Source organism: Amphiura filiformis, chromosome 18 (genome assembly GCF_039555335.1).
Source record: "Amphiura filiformis chromosome 18, Afil_fr2py, whole genome shotgun sequence".
NCBI classification, from domain to species: Eukaryota; Metazoa; Echinodermata; class Ophiuroidea; order Amphilepidida; family Amphiuridae; genus Amphiura; species Amphiura filiformis.
This window is the reverse complement of record NC_092645.1, coordinates 48,508,417-48,530,471: the sequence shown is the minus strand read 5'-3', so window position 1 is coordinate 48,530,471 and position 22,055 is coordinate 48,508,417. Positions and strand designations below refer to the sequence as shown.

General features: G+C 38.4%; 1 protein-coding gene across 1 annotated transcript; it reads right to left on the bottom strand.

The window, feature by feature from the left end:
* Positions 1-17,664: 17,664 nt before the first annotated feature.
* Positions 17,665-20,354, bottom strand: LOC140139196 (uncharacterized). Its single transcript, XM_072160977.1, has one exon. It carries the CDS (start codon positions 19,753-19,755, stop codon positions 17,665-17,667), a length of 2,091 nt encoding a protein of 696 aa, XP_072017078.1. The 5' UTR covers positions 19,756-20,354.
* Positions 20,355-22,055: the final 1,701 nt, after the last annotated feature.

The following is a 22,055-nucleotide window of genomic DNA, read 5'->3' as shown; positions in this document are numbered from 1 at the left end:
CCGGGTTCGATTCCCACCTATGTCTATTTTTTTTTTTTTTTTGGAAAATTACTGCAGTAAGTTTATTTGCGCGCGATCTCAGTTATTCATTTTCTGATGGCTGTGCCTCTTACAGACACCCTCCCTCTGGAATCCAAACCACGGTTCGCTCATTACACCTCCCTTAACAAAAAGAAAACAAATTTGTTAGAATTAAAATTCTACCAGGGTTCTTCCAGGGTTCGAACCAACAACCTACACATCCATAGTCCAGAGACTATACCTCTGTGCTACGAGTCGTTTTTCCAAAAAGGGGTATGTTAATCATACTTTAATAGATGGGAAATCACGTACACGGTTGCTTAAACTAATAAACGGGCTCCCAATTCAAATGTTACATACCCATTCAGTGATCCCATCGAAAAATATATAAAAAGGTTAATTAATTGCTTAAAAGTCATAAAATTGTCATTTGGTATTTTTGAAATGAAAAATTTGGCAACAAAAAAATAAATAAATAAAAGAAAGAAAAACAAATAGAAAAACAGAAAGAAAACAGCAGTATTGATGAAGTTGAAGCCCCATTCAAATACATTTAGTTAATTTATATACTGTCAGTATATAAATTACAGATTTAGGTAAATTCTTTATTTTTTTCTTTAATACACGGTTTTCGGCTGAACCACTAGCAGGCTATGTTACCACATTTATGACAATGACAAAGGTACCAAAATCTGAATTTTGATAATTTATATGATCGTCCGCATGAGCAAATCACTGAATGGGCCTTTAACCGCGGTAAAATAATTCGCTTCCCGGACGCAGTTCAGCAAAAAAAGTTAATCGAAGAAACTTTCATGTTTACGTAAGAACTGATCCTAATTGCACACTGTACAAGAAACCAATAGCTTGTTCAGTCTGAGCACAGGTTAATTTTATCAATAATTCCGCCCCAAAAGAGGTAAAATCCTATATCGGTTGCCCCCCAAAAAAAAAAAACGAACGGATTTCAATACTTTTAGGAATCATCTCCGATGAATTACAGTGGTTGCAATGCATCATGTATAATTAATTAGTGATTCAGTAAAAACCACGATCTTCCCATAAAGGACAAACTCTTTTTTCACAAAAAGATACCATGCAGGAAAACACAAATTAATAGTTTATTCATTCAGAGATTGCGATTTCTTCTCATCTTCTTGAGTTCTTTGAAGGGTTTGAGAAATGGGAGTACACTAAATAATTAATGTTGTATCAAAACAGGTATGGAGGTCAGGGCTACAAATAATATGGCAACTTTCTGTATAACTCTAAAAAGAAAACAAACATTCATAGAAAAGTTTTTTCCTTGTTTTGTTTTATTTTATATTCCTTTTTCGTTTATGGTTTTCAGAAACAAATTTTATGCAGATATGAGTGTTATATTTGACAAGGAAAGCCTGCGCCCTTTTCGCAGTATCTCTTGCGAACTTGTTTCTAAAAAACATATAATTATGTACATATTTACAAGACTAAGTATACTGTATTAAGGTAACTAAGCATTTACATTGCAGTTGTGATAGACTGATAACTTTCTATATACACGTGGACAAAGTTGGAACACAAACGCTTGCTTGGCTTTGTCTCTAAGCAAACCTCCTGAACAATATATCAAAAGAGAACAAAGAAGTAGGAGAAAATTCTATTTGCATATACACAAATAGCCCATAATGTACAGCTAAAATTTCAAATTCCTTTCACTGTTCGGATTCAGAAAAAGTATAGTTTGAGCATTTGTGATTTTTAGCCCTGTAGAGACCAAAACTTTATGTCTATAACTCAAGAAATGTACATTTGAGATTGGTTAAACTATTATATTTTCCGAATCCTATTACTGAAAGGAATACATTGGTACAGGGTGTCCATGAAAGAACTGTATCGTTTTTTGGGTACTTTATACGCATAAACCAAACGTAACTAAATAACTGATGATGTTGAGGAACATATCAGCTGTCACATACTTTTTGAATTTTGACAATTGACCGCTCCGTTTTTGAAATAAAAGAATTTTACAAAACTCCCTCATTTTCAAGCCTTTCCACGGAGTCAATATCAATGATAACAGACTCATCATGCCCTGATGATGCGCAGTGATTAGGCCATCTTAATTTTAATCTTTTAAGATACGGTAGGTCGTCTCAAAGCCCTTCCCAAGTTAAAAACCTAATACGAAATGCGGTTTTAATTAATGTTTTTACTTTAATTTGGTCTATCTGTGGCAAGAATTGACCACCTTTTCATCTCTCAGCATGCGCAGGGAGGTTACACTGTATTGCACATTTTTCTTTGAGATTTACGCTTTGGGCTATGTTGACGTCTGACGATGTCAGACATGAGATTGTTGTGTGGTGGATCGGGAATAACGCGAAAAAACGGGCGATTTTAATAATGCGCGCGGGGCTTTGAGACGATACGAATTATTAAATTAAGGTGGCCTTAGCACTCTGAATATTATACTATATACATGTAGATCATCGATTAATATTTGAATCCATGGAAAGGCTTGAAAATGAGGGAGTTTCGTAAAATTCTTATATTTCAAGAACGGTATGGTCAAGTGTCAAAATTCAAAAATATGTGATAGCTGATTTGCTCTTTAATCACACCAAATATTTATTTATGTTTTGTTGTGGCGTTAAAGTACCCAAACAATGAAGTTTCCGACGATACATTTCTTTCAGGGACACCCTGTATGAGTTTTATACATAATCGCACAATTTTGAAATTTGAGCCCTGCTTAAGGTTGGTCTGAACCCTGGAATTATGAAAACTTTCGGGCCTCATAACTGCTAAATTATTAGTCTAAAGAATATAAAAGTATACATTTTTAGAATGGAAATGACTTGATGAATTCATCTGTGAGGTCCAATTTGGGCCAAAATTCTCATTTTTGGAGAAAATCCCCCAAAACGGGTTTTTTTGGCCCAAATTTTTTCGTGTAACGTAACAAAAAATTGTTTGGCCAAAAATTTTTTTTATTAATTTTTAAAAACTAGATAAAAATATCTAGGGACCGCTTTTTCGTTTTTTTGATGTTGACCAACTTCACCAAAAATATTTGAAATTTGGGCGAAAATCAGGCTTTTTTATGATTTTTTGAAAATTTTGCATGTTTTGACCATTTTTGGTGCAAATTTCTCAAAGTTGGTCAAAATTCAAAAAAATAAAAAAACGGTCCCTAGATATTTTTATCTAGTTTTTAAAAATTTATAAAAAAATTTTTTTTGCCAAACAATTTTTTGGTTAAGTTGCACGAAAAATTTGGGCCAAAAAAACGTTTTTTGGGATTTAGAAAAAAAAATGAGCATTTTGGCCCAAATTGACCTCACAGATGAATTCAGCAAGTCATTTCCAGTCTAAAACTGTATACTTTTATATTCTTTAGACTAATAATTTAGCAGTTATGAAGCCCGATAGTTTCCATAATTCCAGGGTTAAGACCACCCTTAAGCGACAACATTTGTTTTATGGAAATTAGAATTTCCCCCTATTTACCTTTTTCGCCTTTTTTTTATATGTTGTTGGAAAAGTCTTAAGAGATATTTACAACAAAAAACATTGATGTTCCAATTTTATCTACCTTAAACGTAAATTGACTCCTCTATAATTATTATGCATACGCATTAAAATATAGGATTATTATTGATACATTGAAAAATCTATTTGTGCATTATTTCCATTACAGTACCGTTTTACTATTAAAAATAAAGCAGTTTTTGACAAAATTTTGTTGAAAAATCTATTTGTGCATTATTTCCATTACAGTGCCGTTTTACTATTAAAAATAAAGCAGTTTTTGAAAAAAATTAGTTATTAGCAGGTTTGATGTTCTAGGGGTAAGACAAAAATAATGCAATTTTTTAAACCAAGTTGATAATTTGAGGGGGGAGTCAAATTTGTTATCGTTATTGATTCGAGATGCAAAGGTGCCCAAACCCTAAATCAAATAATATTAATGACATCAATAATCAGTAATCATCAAGAACAAACTCTTGTGCCATAACATTAATTGCTAAAGATAAATAATGTGCACACCAAATCTTAATACGGGGGGAATCACAAGCAATAATACAAATATTCCTATGCATAGATTAGTATAAATTCGAGTTGATTAAAATGAGTATAAGCTTATGTGTCAGCCGTTACAAGACCACCCGTAAAAGATACCTGGGTGATTATTAGCAACACAGTCAAAAGAATCTTGAACATTTTGCATGAACTGCAAAACAGGTCAGAATTTTGTTGCACCTTTTTGAGTTAGTCTAGAAATTTATCGAGAGGATTTCCGTAATAAAGTTAAAAAGTTGTCAAAAAAGACAAAAAAAAGACAAAAAGGCCGCATTTAAACGTATGCGTATTGCAAAGAATCAAATAATGCAGGTATTTTCAGTGAGCCCCTGTATTAAGCTATAGACGAAGCCAGCGAGCCAAGTGATTGTCAGAATTCATTCGGCCATTACTGGCTCCCCGGCGCATCAAACTGGTGCTGTGACTGCCCAATTGGGTGGATTAAAGCCGCGTAAAAATCGATATTATATTGTATTGTGTTGTAAACTTTTATCCTTCTTTTGTCTACGTGTAACACGGGTGATGGAATGCAGTTTAAAATTCCCGCAAAGGACGCAGCATTTCACATTTTTGGTGGGATAGCCATTGAGGGGTAGGAATGCATGAAATTGGAGTCGTCTATAATCTGATTATATTAGCTCTAAGTTGGAATTATCCTACCAGATAATGTATGGTGTACGAAAAATAGCAATAAATCGGAGCAATTGTCGAAAATATAATCTGCTGAGAATAAATCATACTGCAGTTACTGTCCGTTTTCCTATACACAATACACAGTGCTCTCACCATTGACGCGTGACCCCTACAAATGATGTATGTTGGGAGAATGGACACTTGCCTAGTTAACATCACTGTGTGAAAAATAAGCAGCCAATATTTTATTTATTCTCCAAAACTTCTAGCAAATATATTTCTCTAACATGACCTAAAATTACAGCTAGGTTAGATGTTCAGAAATGGTCGTACTTTTGTAAAATATGAGTGAGGGCAAGGCATAGCTAGCCAACTCCCGTGTTATTTGAATGGAGATTTGACCGAAAATATTGGTATCGGACCGCTCACTTCTGAAGGATGCCACACAAAAACCGGTAAAAGCTGCATTTAAATTATTCTAAATAGGTTCTAGAAAATAAAGTTTTGTAACATGTCCTAAATTTTTAGCTAATTTAGGTGTTTGGAGAGGGTCGTACTTTTGTGTTTTAGGAAGGACATGTAAACGACAGATAACACCAAAAATATGAAGAAATTATTTCTAAACCGTGTTAAGTCAAAAATCATTATGTTACTCATTTTCAAGAATGCTGGTTTACAAAAGCACGACATTGTCTGATTTCGTGAACAAAGCCACACATAACATTGTTTCCTTTCGTTTCCTTTATAATCGGTTACCCAACTGAAGCTATGAATACCAGCTTTATTGCGATATCGCACATGAAAACAGTCACTTGTGCACAACCAGAGAAGATCCGATTTAATCAGTTGAGCTGTTTCAATGAGTGTTATCTTGGTTTAATAGCTTTTAATGGGGTTAAGTCCTGCAAAGGTCGAGATGAATTCTACTGTAGACATGACTGCATCATGTTCAGCAGGGAAAACACATTTTCTATCAATTGATCATTTGCCCCTTAAGTTTCTTGTTTTGTTTTAAGACTATGAAACAGTAAAGTGGTTATCTAGGTCTAAAATAAAATGGGTATAGGCTTCAACTCGTGCGAAACACCAATGTCTATGTACAAAAGTAATCAAATCAAACCAATCCGTGGTGGTGAGAAAATTCCACCTTCATATTATCTGTTATTATTATTAGCAGCATGGATACTGATATTGGACTCTGTCATTCTTGACATTTGCTTAAAAAGTTACCTTTTTCAGACGAGTCTTGGTTAGCAGCGACGTAGGTTGCGACAACGTCTTGACCACCCATCGGGTGGTCAGGTGACCGGAGGTCTGTAAACACTACGCTGAACAGGGGCGTAGCCAGCTTTTTTGGTCAGGTGGGGCAAAATAAAATTTCGGGGGCACAGACGAAAAAAATACAGTTGCATCATCCAATACATGGACGATGTGCGCGCGTAGCGCGCAAAAAGTTGGTATTTTACAATATTTTTGTCCATTATCAGGATGGAAATGGGCTTTATATTTAAAATGTGGGCAAAAATTTTACACAAATTTCGCATTTTACACTATTTTGGTCCATGATCGTGCTGAATTTCGGTAGAAGAGGGCTCCTTGCCCATTTTCTTTTCTTTTGCCCTTCTGATTTGCTCTTTTATTTTTTGTCAGAGGGGTACTTTTTCTTTCATTTTTTGTCAGGGGGGGCACTCTGCCCCACCTGCCCCACCGCTGGCTACGCTACTGACGCTGAATGAAGACGCCGTGATGGTGTCGCAAGCTCCGTCGCGACGTTGCTCGTCGCGTCGCTGCTAACCAAGAATCTGAAAAAGGTATTTTTTAGGCAAATGTTTTTATTATTATTATTATTATTATTATTATTACAGTAAAACCTCATTATAACGAAATCGGATACAAGGAAAACCCTGTTATAAAGTCATAGGCCTACATCAATTGAAAACACCACACCTAAAATTGTGCAAATGTGTACAACAGAATGATATTTTTTCTGATAATTGGATATATCATGTAAAGAGTTCTTTGCAAATTTGAAATCTCAACAGAGAGTGGTCAAATTATGCATTTTGGTGATAACTGGAATATGTTTGGAAGTGATACACTTCACAAATCTAACCTAAGCACACATTTTCGGCATCTTTCCAAAAAAATACAGGAAACGAAGGAGTTGTCCAGATCTGTGATCTAGCCCAAACAGATCCATGATCTAACCCACCACGGATAATGTTGTAATCTACCTCATTTTTGCCAACACCCGCCTCATTCTGTGGTGTCGAGTCACATATCTATTATTTTTTACATCCTAATATCTCGAATCTCATTGAGTAAAAGCTGTTCTTTTTGGCCAGGCAGTTGATGCGTACAACACGGGCATTTACTGGTTCAGAAAACATTGTGGTCACCTCGGCGTTCTCGTTAACGTTACCACGAAATTCCTGTAGAGATAATGTTATTGCAGTGAGTAACAAAACGTACATCACTACGATTAGATGGTATGCATGTCAATGAGCATATATGAACACGGCAGAGTGCCGAATACGCAAAATTGATGTTCTGAGTAAACGGCATTTGAAAATCTTGGTACCATTTCATTGGTTCTTCTAAAAATTTAGAACATTCGTGAGCACTCATTTGAAATGTATATTATAGAAGTAAATGTACACGAATTATTTGCAATACTTGCATGTTCTGAAACAATCGATATATCTCTCAAAACGCGTTTTAATAGCTATTCGGCTTTATGCAGTATCCAAATGTCTCTACCACTGCGCAGAGTGTCATATTCGCGGTCGAATACGCATTCAACTCCGTGTAAACCATTCGCCACTTGCACGGTTCCGCCATTATGCACTATATGCGGGGAGAGCCTCGAACTGGCAGCATACATGAAAAGAAGAATTACGTAACCTTACACAGAATGTTATATGACTGGTTCAATTCCCATTCATGTATGCTGCCAGTTCGAGGCTCTCCCCGCACATAGTGCATAATGGCGGAACCGTGCAAGTGGCGAATAGCACGCATTTTTGATTTGAGGCTTTTGTGTGGAAATTACTGGTTGTCCTAAGGCTATGTAGACCACAGATTCTGGCCATGATCTGGCCGTGATATAACTTGGTATATAAGTTATGAATAGTCATCCCTGTAATATTTAGCAAAAACTCGGGGATTTTAAAGCAGAAATAACAATATTAGCCTATATTTTGCGTATGATTTTCTCGGATTTTCAAATTTCACGGGGCGCACTCACAGTATTAAGCCATAGCTATATCATCTGTACTTATTTTGGTATCACTGGATAGAAGATACCTACAGCTATACGTTGGTATCAAATATATCAGTATAGGACATTTAATGCATATATAGAGAGAATTTGGGGTTTCCCGCTATACAATACTAGATCAACCTAATACAGCTAAGTATACGATTCGTCTCTCTGTCGAATTCATTTATCACACTTAGGCGCGATTCGTCCAAATCAAAATTTCAATAACTACATCGGGGTGTAAGATTCACCATTAATTTTTGGTGGAAATAAAAGATAACCTGAAACATAATCATAAGCATGCGAAGACTCAATTTGCTCAAAATTCTCGATTCGTCACTCTGCCGAATTATACACTACTCCCTATTCCAGAAAATACAGCATTAATGTTTTAGGATTAAAAAATATTATCATGTTTTGTCAAATGACACTTAGCCAAATCCTAATCCTTTAGTTAGTTCTAACCGGCAATAGAAATGTTTTTCAGGGTGTTTGTCGTATGCTGTGACATAATTGACATAAGACATAATTGTACTGAGACTAATTTCAGGAAATGAATTCTAATTTTTGGAAAATACATTGTCTAATATATTGTTGAGTTCTTGGATATAGAGAGTGACTAGTAAATAAGTCTCACACACACAAGCTGTAGGTTACTATATAGAGTTATTATTGTTCAGTGTATCTACACACAGAGTGAATGACATAGATGTTGTCTGGTCAAAAGCTAAGCACTGAATGACTCTCAGCTCTGATCCACTGCTCCTTATACACTTTTGGGCTCTGCTGGGGGCCCGCTAAAGCGTGGGTGGAGTCTGTGTTGAGTATGGGACTATGGGCACACATCCTGGTATGAGTCATCCCGCAATAATGGGAGGACTCATCCCGCAAAATAATGTGGGCCCGCTAAATAACTGTATGACTCATCCCGCAATAACGGGATGAGCCCGCTAAGCAATAACGGGATGAGCCCGCTAAGCAATAACAGGATGAGCCCGCTAAGCAATAACGGATGAGCCCGCTAAGCAATAACGGGATGGGACGGTGCCCGCGAAATAGTTGGGGTTGTGCAAGAAACATAGAAATTGATAAATAACCCCATCTGAGATCTCAACACTATCCCCCCTCTCTGAAAAAGGTCGAGCTCCGGGTCGACTAGGAATGGACAATTGATAAGGAGCAATGTTCCAGAGATTGAGAGTACCTTCAATTTAACAAGTGGTTTACGAGCACAAAATGTGTACAATAGATATAGCTGCTGATAGATATATTCCTCTAAATAGCTTGTTACCATAATGATGGTAAAGTTTGTGGCTACATATATTCAGGTTACAGGTTTTGTTTTTTTTTGTTTTTGTTAAAATTAATAAAATCACACTAAGTAGAACTATCTAACATGATATCCTGATACAGTGAAAATGAAATGGCCAAATGTCACTTTCAACTATTACAATACATGGGAATTATACAGATCTAAATACAAACATAATGTCCTAACTATTGTTTTTAAAAATTATTTACATTGCTGTACATAACCGTTAACCTAATGAGTGTACATAATATTTTAAGGATTTAGACATACTAATTGTTTTTGAGTAAGTTTACCAACATGTAAGTTTATCTCGGTAACATCTTACAGGCAAGTAATAGCACTTTCAAGTAGACCAGTGACAAGTACAGTTTGAATAAATATTGGTTTCAATTAACAAATATTCCACAGGTTTCAATACAGAAATCGGCAAAAAGCAAACCTTACGAGTAGGTTTCTTAAACAAAATATCCTACAATGCAATTTGCTTCCTGAGAAAATTGAAGCAATATCCAAAATTTATATTACAAATATGAGTTCATTAATTTTGAATTTGATGTGAAAAACTAATTACAATGGTTCACAATGGTTCAAACAATTGTACTGCTGACAATGAGTGCTTTTGTTTTAAAAGAAATCCTAAACACATATTGTATAATTATTGTAGTGGTAAATTTTGGAAGCCCTGATATTTTGTTTCTACATGTTTGCTATAAATTTCAATTCATCAATACAACAGCTATGATTATACAAGTTACAAGGTCTCTATAATCATAATACATTAACAATTAGTTGACATCATTACTAAATTGCCAGCATCATTAGAGGTTTCCCAGAAATGCCAAAATTCTGACTGATATTACTCATAGAAAATATTAAAATGCAGGGAACACCTGTATGATCAATTTAACCAAGGTTGAACTATTATCCCAATTACAAGTTCAATAGGTTAACTGGTTTATTCCCAACTGGCAGTGGCCATTTGAAAAATGTATTTAGTTGACTGCATGAAGTTTTAGGAAAGTGATGCAGTACACATACACGCCGTAATATTATATTCACAAAATTTCACATTCCTCAAACTGAAAAATTAGTTTTTAAAACGCACTTAAAAAATAAAAGATTTGCTACATTCAAAAGCATCACTATTCATGACTGTGCCTACAAATTCATGACAGGCTACATGTAGGAAAGGCAAACAATTTGGACAAATCAGTTAAGTAGCACATAAACATAAAACAAAATTTTGAATGACCATAAACACAAGCAACAGATCATAAATTCACTTGGAAGTTACTGTAATAATTTACACAATCATAATGTGAAACAAATTGGAATTTAGGAGTAATATCTCAACTTGAAAGTTGACGTGCACCATTTTGGACTGTGATGCAAGATCCAATATGGTCACTATTTTCTATCTTGTTTGCTTTTTTTTTTTTCAATGTCCAAGTATCCAAAATACATAAAATGGTGAGTTAGACATAATACTAGGTGAACATTTAAAAGACAATGGATGAACAAGGTATTGCCACAGACTGACAATCTGAATGCGCCTGAAGACCAAAAAAAAAAAAAAATAGGGGGCTAGTTATTTTTAAGGGAGAGCAAGCAAGAGCAATTATGACTTGGTTTAATACAATGTATTCACAATTTGAGCAAGTAACATTTCAATGTAAAATGTAAGTATAAAGCAAAATTACCGAAAATCAACAAATAGGGAGGAGAAAGTAAACCCCATACTCTTGCTTACTTACCCATGGTGACCAAATCATTCTGAAGCGAAACCAAAAGTTCACGCATATAAGACTTAATTTTAAACGCCTCTGTTTGAGTAATTGACTGGATCATGCCCACAAGATGTCGTGATTGGTCGTAACTTATCTCTTTAAATTTGTGTTTCAGGCACGATTCTAAATTGTCAATCCGCGCGGCTTGTTCATCTATTGACTTTGCAATCATAAATAACATTTGTGTGGTATCTTCTGCCACTTCAAGCTGATCTTCCAATCTGCGTCTTTTTGGCTGTGGGTTGTCGTCTTGTAGTTCTAGGCATAGAGGGCGAAATGGTTGTAGAAGGGGGGTAGGTTGCATCTTTGGAGTGGTCTTGGGTGCTGGTAACTGGCCTGAAGATGATGAGGGGTGGTCTGGTGGTGAAGATGCTGTAGTAGGGGGTGTCGCTTTGGCTTGGTTTATCACTGGCTTAGGGGCATTAGGGGTGTTGGAGGGTGCTACTTGGCCATCTGGTGGTGTGGATGGATTGGTGTCTGACTGGTCCATCGCTGACGTCTGAGGGTCTCGGGTAGGGGAGGTGATTGGACTGATTGGTAGTGTCTTGTCTTTTTCCACTGCAGCCAGAATATGGGTTGCAGTCAGGTTTGGTAATGGTGATGTTGGTGTCGGTTTGTCTTGGATAGATGTGTTGACCGAGCTTGAGTCTGTCCCAGGGTGTGACGGTGTGTAGCCTTGAATAAGTATTGTATCGTCGATATCGTCTTGATTTTTCTGCTCAAAGCTACACAGATGTTGATAGTGTTCCTCACTGAGAGTTTTATTTTGAAGGTTTCGTTGTGTCCAATCTAATGAAAATTCTTTAGCATGGTATCTCGATTCTGTCTGCTCAGCATCCTTATGGTTCTTTGTGCGCAAATGGGACAAAAGGCTGGCCTGGTTCTGATATCCCCTTCTGCAGTATTCGCAAATGTATTCTCTAACTGCAAATGGCCAATGTTTTGAATACATGTGCTGCAACAGAGCCGCCTTGTCTCTCTTCGACTCTCCACAATTTTTCCAAGTGCATGGAGCTGGCATGGTGAACTTAAAGTACTAAAGTTGTTTGAAGGAGCTAGATGATTTGAAGTTGGCTAAGTTATACTTGCAAGTGTTGGGGTATGGCCTGTCCTTGCCTTTATATATCCTCCTCATCATTATCCTATTCATATATTCATTTCTTGGGCCTGGCTGTGGAATATAGATGAGTTTAGCGGCATAATTAAGGTTAAGACCGCCCATTTTGTGGAATACTAATGTGCTGCGGCATAACAATTAGGAATGTCCATCCCCTTTTGTGGAATATCAATGAGTTTGGCTCAAATACAGACGTCAGTCAGTCCATCTTTTCTTTGAAACTATGAAACTTCAATTCCTTATATAGTCAAAACTGTATATGACTGGACCTGCATATGACTGGTATACATATTTCTTGGATTTATCTCTGGTCCCAGAAGAGCTGGTAGAATAAGGTGGTTTGTGTGATGTAGTAGAGTTGAACCTGACCTCCATTCTTTTAGAATTTATCATCACTGGTTCCTCTAATAAACTGGGGTATCCTGGTCATAGGTTGACAGTGAATGACCAGATTCCCCTCTAGAGAGAAGTTCATTCACAAATTAATATTGGTGAATTTCAATACAGCATGTATATACACAATAGGTGTGAGTGTGTAGGTGCCTGCCCTATATAAAATGTTTTATCTCCATTTTACAGCAACCTGTAGTAGTCATAGTTACACTGATGTATATGGTCATTGAAGTTGCACCCCAGTGCTCCTTTTGTTTTTAGTTCTCTATGTTGAGTGTGTTAAACACTCAATTACTGCCAATCCATATAGTTCTGATCTGTGCAGCATTTTGATACTATTTGTTATCCATGTTGCAGTTTATACTCCATAATGTTCTGTCCTTTTTCTGGCACGCACACTTCTGCGACTAGCTGTTGCATCCTCCACCGTAGGCCTATTAATTTGTTTGTTCTCAGGTTGGTTTGAATTTTCCTTTGTAGATTTCTTACTTGCTGGAACTGAAACTACAGGTATAGGAGCATCAATTTCCATTGACTTCTGCAAAAGTTTGTCTGTCTTTGTGTTGATTTTCAGTTTACTATTAGGTTTCTTTGTACTCCGCTTAGTGTGAGTAGTCCCTGTTGCAATTCGACTCAGTTCATTATCAGATTTGCTAGACTTTTGATCAGGTTCAGGCAACACATCACCGTTATCTTGTTCAATCACCTGAATTGGTGAATTCTCCTTTGGTGCTGGTGATTTGCTGTATATGCCGTCCTTTAAGGCATCTCTCAATTTCCGAACCCAGTCAGGCATTTCATCGCTGAGATAGGGTTTAAGTCGATTGTGATGAAGCAGCCGGTTTTGCGCATATCTCGAACAGAAGGTCACTACATTTCCTTGTTACTACACATGGACCGACCCATTTGTGTGGATTCAGTTTAGGGCTTTTTCCTTCTGTTTGGTGCTGTCAAGATGGTACACAAGGTCTCCGACATTATAATTATTCGTGGATATTCGTGCATCATAGTCTCTCTTCTGTCGTTCACCGGCTTTTGCCATATTTTCCCGAACAAGCTGGTAAACCCTCTGCATTGTGTCAGCATGATTTGCAACATATTCACTTTCATTCACTGGTGTGGAAAGATCTGTTTCGTGTTCATGTAAGATAGGCCCATAAAGTAGGTCCATGGGAGCATTAGTTTCTCGGCCTAACATCAACATATTCGGTGAGAACCCTGTAGCCTCATGTAGACAACTTCTGTATGCTGATGTTAGCAAAGGTACATTCACATCCCATTGACGCTGCTCCTGATCCACATATGCTGAGATGAGAGTTACTAATGTGTGGTTGAAACGCTCAATCATTGCATTACCAATTGGATGGTATGAGGAAGTCCTTGTCTTGTGGATATCTAGTACTTTGCATAGCTGCTGGAACAATTCCGATTCGAATGATCGCCCTTGGTCAGAATGCAGCTCGAGTGGTAGACCGAAGCGAGAGAAGAATTCCTTGGTTAGTTTGTCAGCTATCGTTTTGGCTGTCTGGTCCGGCATGGCATACGCTTCTATCCACCGTGTAAAACAATCACCGACTACCAAGATGTATTTATTTCCTTCATCCGAGATCGGAAAGGGTCCACAGACATCAATACAAACTCTATCCATTGGTGCACCCACACGGTAGTCTTTCATGGCAGCTCTTGGGGTCTTACTTGGTCTCTTTCTTGCACCACATGAAGCGCATTTCTTCACCCATACATATACCGTTTCCTTCATCTTGTACCAGTAAAATAAGCGCTTGATCTTGCTGAGTGTCTTCTTTGTCCCCAGGTGTCCTGATGTCACAGGGTTGTGTGCAGAATGTACAATCTCATTTTGCAGTTTCTTGGGAACCACCAACAAAAGCTTTGCTTGATTACTGCCCTTCTCAATATGATGCTTGAAAAGCACTCCGTCCACCAACTTAAGCTGATCCCATAGCAACCATAAGTTCCTACACACTGGGCTTTTGTCATGAATTACTTCACGACTTGGTCTATCTGGACTTTGGTTAAGGCTTTTGATGATAGGCTCCAAATCTGCATCTTCTTCTTGTATCTCCTTGAGCTTGTCATATGTATACCCTTCAATCCATGTCGCCCTAACACCACAGTCTTCAGTATCAGTTTCTTCTTGATGGATTCTATAGCCAGTTGCATCCTCATCATCATCACTATTTATACAAGTTATTGGTTTCACTGGTCTAGTGGTAAACTTCAAGCAATCCTGATTAACACCATTTTCATCTGTACTAGGTATTTTTGTTGTTTTAGCTGCACTGAGTGAGTGATGAGAGATGTTAGTGTCACAAGTTTGGTGTTTCACTCTCAAGATTGGCTTCTTGATGGAGGATGATTGTTCACTCTTTGTTGTTTTATAGGGAGTTGGAGGTATGATGAAATCACTTTTGCCGCAATCGTGGTCAACTTGATGAAATGAAGAGTCTTCAAGTGCATATAAGTCTTCATCTTTGTTATTTTCCATGTTTGTCACTGGGGAAGTATGATCTTCTTCTTGATCCATCATTGTGTAATGAATGCATCTGACATTCACCGACATCATATCATCTATTTCAAAGAAGCCAGACCACATTTGGTGTTTCTTATGACATTTGTCACATCCTCCGCATGGTAATTCAGCTAGAATGGTTTGACCATCATAACAATTGCAGTCATCTGGGTCACATGGAATTCTGCTTAAACTGTCTGCATTTAAGTGCTTCTTGCCACTTCGATGAACTATTTTGAAGATAAATTGAGTCAAGATTTCAATCCACCTCGCCATCTGATCTTCTGGTTCTTTGAATGACATCACCCATCGGAGAGCGCTGTGGTCAGTCCGTATGAGAAACTCCCTACCCAACAAGTAATGACGGAAGTACCACACATAGAATACCACTGCCAAAAGTTCACGACGAGTTGTACAGTAGCGTCGTTGAGTTTTAGTCATAGTTTTACTTGCATATGCAATTGGGCGCTCTAACATTTCCTGTTGTTTTTCGCTCCATTGTATCTGAGAAAGGGTCGCACCTATTGCTGTGTTGGAAGCATCTGTGTCCAGAACAAATTTGTCATGGCTGTTTGGGTAGGCCATGACTTGGTCACTCATTAAAACTTCTTTAAGTTTCTGAAATGCTACTTGACAATCATCATCCCAAGAAAACACATGTCCAGCTTCCAGTAACCGGTTAAGAGGATGGGCAATTTGAGCATATCCTTGTATAAATCGTCGGTAGTAACTTGTTATTCCCAAGAAAGATCTAACTTCTGTGAGGTTCTTAGGTACTGGCCAATTGCTAATAGCGTCCACCTTTGCAGAGTCGGTCTTCACTCCGTCTTGGGTTACTATGTGTCCCAAAATGCTACTTCTGTCTTGAGTAAATTGCATTTGCTTGGTTTGAGCTTTAACCCAGCTTTCTTGAGTCGATAGAAAACTTCTTCCAAGTGTCCCAAATGGCTAGAGACAGAGGGGGAGAAGACAATAAGATCGTCAATGTAGATGAGCAGAGTCTTCCATTGAAGTTTGCGAAATATCAACTCCATACAGCGAGTAAAACTTGCTGGCGCCCCACATAAGCCAAATGGCATGGTGACATATTCGTACAACCCTCCTCTGGTTACAACTGCTGTTTTAGGTCGGTCAGATTCCTTCACTTCGATTTGCCAATACCCTGACTGCATGTCCAGAGTAGAGAAAAACTTAGCATCTCCCAAGCAGTCCAGACACTCGCTTATTTTAGGCAAAGGATATGCGCACTTTTGGTCAAATCATTGACGCGGCGATAATCCACGCAAGCGCGAACTCCTCCGCATTTCTTCCTGACATAGACAAGTGCTGATGCCCATGGTGATGTGGAAGGTCTGAGTACCCCTGCATCTAGTTGCTGTTGAATAACCTTTTCTTCTTCACCTGCGAATGCCATTGGAGGCCTGCGTGGTGCTGATTTGACTGGTAGAGCATCCCCAGTGTCAATTTCATGTTGTATGACCGAAGTTCTTCCCAAGTCAGTAGGTGATGTAGCGAAACAGTCGATATTGTTATTCAATAGTCTTGCCAAATTGACTTGCTGCTCACTATCAAGATCTATACAACTTCTCTGATATAACTCTTGCAGATCCTCACACCAGGAACTAATGTTGACATCAGAACTCTCCATACTATTACTCTTTAATCTGCCCATTTCCTCAACTTTTGACTTGTCATTTGGGTGCACATGAACATTACACACAGGGAATCTGATTTCCTCTTTTTCATCTTGGTACTTTTCGCTGTGTTCTGCTTCTGCTAACACATGTTCTATAGAGTCAACTTCATCAACATACCCAAGTGTAGTTCCCTTGTACAAAACAATGTCCTCATTAGTCGGATTCATAACTCTCACTGGTATTCCCACATCTTGTCTTTTAGTGTCGATAAGGGAGTTTCCAATTATCAGGCTTATATCATCATCATCTTTATACATCTTATTAACAGAATAACGAGAGCTGGGCTCAACCACTCCGTGACGGGTTCCAAATTGCTTAAAATCGGCTTTTCCTTCAACCACACACTCGCTAAGTGCTGGTATTGTTGTCTGCTCCACCAGACTTACTCTTGGCGCTTTCGGGGGTCCCATCTGAACTTCACAAGTGGTCCATTGACCATTAATTCGTACTCCTCTTCGTGCCTCAAAGGCACAATCGAAATAATATAAGAAGTCAAACCCCAGTAGTCCCTCATCTTGGATCGGTGCGACGTAAACTTCCCACACAAATGTTTGAGAGCCAATTTTCAACTTTACTTCAGCTATCCCATCGACAGCTATACACTTCTCGTCTGCTGCTTCCAGCTTTACTTTCATACATGGTTTAAGACATGGTTTTAGACCGTCAGGTATTCTGTTAAAAAGGCGTGTTGACATGATGGTAACTGCAGCACCAGTGTCCACAGGTATTTTGGTAGATGCCCCATGAATTTGTACTGGTAATAATGCAGAAACTCCAAACTTATCAATTTGTCGTCTTATCGGTATCTTGGTATACTCCTTGACCGTACCTTGGCCATCAGGCACGGTCACTGGAAGTATACCAACGGGTAATTTCCATTTCCGGTGACTACTGCACTATGTTGCCCACTGCTGGTTTCACTGGTAGCTTGGTTGAGGGTAGACCTAATAGGTGATGGTCTTTGGTTGTTTTGCTGGCTGGGTACAGATTGTGGTGGCCACTGTTGTTGAGGGTGTGGTCGGATGTCATTCCCATTTGACTGTTGTAGGCGTGGCTGCATTGGGTGTGGTTGTGATGGTTCTGGTCTTGCCCATGGCTGTGATGTCTGTTGTTGTGGCGGGTGAGGACACTGTCTTGAATAGTGTCCCGGCTCATTGCAGTTATAACATCTGGGAGGTCCTGATTGTCTTCTCGGTCCAGATGGTCTATTATTAAATCGTCTTGGTCGTTGGAGAGCTGCCAACTGTTCCATTTTTTCCTCGATCTTGGCAGCCAGCTCTCTTTCTAGTCGTCTAGCTACTTCCTCTTCAAACCGTTGAAATCTAGAGTCCGTCAGGTCATGAGGGCTCTCAGAAACACCTTCAAAGTGGACCGCCCGTATCGGATTTCTTCTTGGCTTCATGCAGTCTTCAATGTCAATGTATCTCTCGACACAATCTCTTGCCTCATCTAATGTGCTGGGGTTCTGATTCCCCACAGTTCTGATCATGCCAGGATCCCCCAAGTTCCTGATGAAATACTCAACTTCCATCTCACTTCTTGTATCCTCATCTATGCTTGGCCAAGCGTGCCTTACATAGAAACAGATGTTAGTTGCATATTCAGCCAGGGAGTCCTTTTGGTTGTATTTCATGGCGTCAAGTTTTGCGATGTAACTAGATGGCGTGTGATGTTCTCCGAACCGTTGACGAAGCGCTTTCAACAGTTTAGTATAAGAGCTCCTTGTAGTCTCGTCACACATGTTGTAAACAAACTGTGATGCCTCATCAGTCACATGGTGTAACAGGCGAAGTCTTTTAGTCTCGTCATCCCATCCAGAGTACTCTGCCATACTCTGAAACTGTGCAATGAAACCTTCCCAATTTTTCCCATTGAACAATTTTGGTTTTGGCATTGGTACTTGGAATTTTGTTGTGTTATTTCCTTGCTGCGAGAAAGTATTGCCAGTCTTTGATGACTGCGCAGTTGGTTGTGTATATCTAATGCTGAATGTTTTGGCTTCTTCCAGGGATTGAGCTGCCTCTGTTTGGGCCATTCTGACCTCTGAATCCATCCTTTTCATTTCCTCATCTGCTGCTTTCCTAAAATGCCTTTCTCTGTTTTCTTGTTCTTGCAGAGTTGACTGCACCTGTAATTTCTCTGCCTGAAGTTGCTCTATTTGCCTATCTTTTAACCTGGCTACCTCCTCTGTCTTTTGTTTTAGATTAATAATTTCATCTTGTAGCTCTAAATTGTGTGCCATAAGTCTATCATTTTGCAGAGTTTTTGACTTGTCGATATCCACCATATTTTGTTCCAAACATGCAATCTTTTCTTGCTTTGCTTCCTCTGACTTGTGTTTGTCCTCCAGTTGTACTTGTAAATGACCCAGTTGTGCTTGTAACTCATTATTTCTCCCAATTAGTATTTTCTTTTCTTTCGCCAGCTCGTTTCTTTCTTCCTCCAACTGAGTTGCTTCTTCATCTAAGGCTTGTATTTCTTGATCTTTCTTATTAATGATGTGTTGCTGGTCGATGACCTTTTGACCCTTCTCTTTCAGAGCTGCCTTGAGCTGTTGAATTTCTTCTCTCATTGCCTTATTTTCTTCTTTTGACTCTTTAGTTTCTTCTTTCCTTGCTTTGTTTTCATCTTCTAACTCATTAATCTTCCCTCTTTGTTCATCTTCTATTTTCTCTCTATCAGCTTTCAATTCTTTCATCTTCACTTCCACAACTTGATTCTTCCCTTCTAGCTCTTTTATTTTTGTCCTGTCAGCTTCACTCTTCTCTTCCAATTCTTTTATTTTTGTCCTATCAGCTTCACTCTTATGCCTATCAGCTTTACTCTTATCTTCTAGCTCCTTTATTTGTCTTCTTAATTGCTGAATTTGGTCATCATATTGATCATCAAAATCATCTTCTACAGTTGGCCCTGATTGCCTCTTTTTACGTCCAGGCATGATGAATTATTATTGGTAGCGTGTCTTTAAAAGGACTATTTCGATTTAGTGTTGTAGCTCTTATCCCAGCGCTTGCCACCAGTGTTGAGTTCTTGGATATAGAGAGTGACTAGTAAATAAGTCTCACACACACAAGCTGTAGGTTACTATATAGAGTTATTATTGTTCAGTGTATCTACACACAGAGTGAATGACATAGATGTTGTCTGGTCAAAAGCTAAGCTCTGAATGACTCTCAGCTCTGATCCACTGCTCCTTATATACACTTTTGGGCTCTGCTGGGGGCCCGCTAAAGCGTGGGTGGAGTCTGTGTTGAGTATGGGACTATGGGCACACATCCTGGTATGAGTCATCCCGCAATAATGGGAGGACTCATCCCGCAAAATAATGTGGGCCCGCTAAATAACGGGATGACTCATCCCGCAATAACGGGATGAGCCCGCTAAGCAATAACAGGATGAGCCCGCTAAGCAATAACGGGATGAGCCCGCTAAGCAATAACGGGATGAGCCCGCTAAATAACGGGACGGTGCCCGCGAAATAGTTGGGGTTGTGCAAGAAACATAGAAATTGATAAATAACCCCCTCTGAGATCTCAACAATATTTTATAATCAGTTATCAAAATTACATAGAACATTAAATTTAAGAGCAAGCTCACGGCCTATACTATACATTTTGAATCCTTAGACTTGTGCCAAGTCTTTGAATTTTGTGGATGATTGTAAGAAATGTTTTTGGGCAATACGCAAACTGGAGTATTCATAAAATATGACGTAATTACGAATTACCCTAAACGTGGTCTGGTCGAAATCTGACAAATTTTGCTAACATTTGTGGGTCTGTTGAACCCTTCGATGTTTTCCTTTCATATAAAACATGTTTCATTTTGGTCCAATGGCATGTCAGGGAGCTCAAATAAGACCAACATATTTATCCTGAGTAAGCAGTTGGACAACCACATCTTGAAAACATTTTTATGGAGATTACCCAAAGCTTACTTGTAATGCTTACTAAACTTTTGGCTTCAGTTTTTAACCGTTTCCGATGTACCAAAAATCATATTTTCATCACATAACTTTTATTTTGTAGCCTAGATTTCAGAGTATAATTATTTCAATATTCTGGCACTTAAGATAACAGAGATGTTATGATGGAGGTAGAACTTTTTGAATGACCCTCGTAGATACATGCAGTCATTACTTACAATTGCTCTTCCATCATGATCTTCAACAAACACCTCATTGGCACTAGTAGTCACAGAAGTCATGAATATTGACACTGTGAATTTTGTCACCCAGTCAGGTTGTACACCAGTGTAACCATCACCCTGGGTTATAACACCAGATACATAGGTCAGGTAACCTAATAATAAAGTAAATTGAAACAGTATTTGTTAAGCTATGTGATTTGCTGTATAATGAAAGACAAAGATATAAAGACTAGTTTGCGTCTGACGTCATATGTCAATCAAACTCCGAGCACGGTTTGTTTACAAGTGTCGTGATGATATGAGTTGCTGAACACGGCGGTAAAACCTGGCGCCTTATTGTTAATTTTGCACCAACAAACATTCAAACCATCTCAAAAGTTAGGTCTTAATAGTAGGAAACTTTCTTTGGTGAAGGCACCATGTCCACAATGCCTAGAAAAGTTGCTTTTTGCCTTGTAAGAGTACGTATTTTTCGCCATTCACTACTATTCCTTTTCTCCGATCGGCACCAGCCAGATGAATCGACCTTCCTTATACGCGCTATTAGCCAATCAAGGACATTAGCCAATCAAGGACAAGAGAATTTGATTGACAGTGACGTCAGACGCAAACTAGTCTTTTTATCTTTGTCTATCATTATAGTAAACTTATTTTTAACTTGAAGATCAAAAATTTCTTCAGCATGCTTGTCACTAGAAAAGCTGGAGAAATAAGGGAATTTGAAAGAAATCCTTTAGGTAACATTTAGTTCTTTAATGCCACCAAGCCTCGGTAGCTCAGTGGTAAAAAAAGTGGTAAGAGACTCCGCTTAATAAACGAGAGGTCAAGATTCGCTTATCTCGAGGGGAAGATTATTTAGTGTATTTAGTGTGCAATCCCATTAGCTCGAGTACGAGGTACTTTTTTTGGCAACCGTGTATTTTATACAATAAGGTGATGACGCATTGTATCCGACTCATTTTCAGATTAAGAAAAAGACCACGCAAAACGCCTGAACGTTGATCCACAAGCCTCATTCCATAAACCGTTAAACAACAACACGTGGACTTGCCGCTAAGAAGCGCACACCCTAGACTTTCCACAACACGG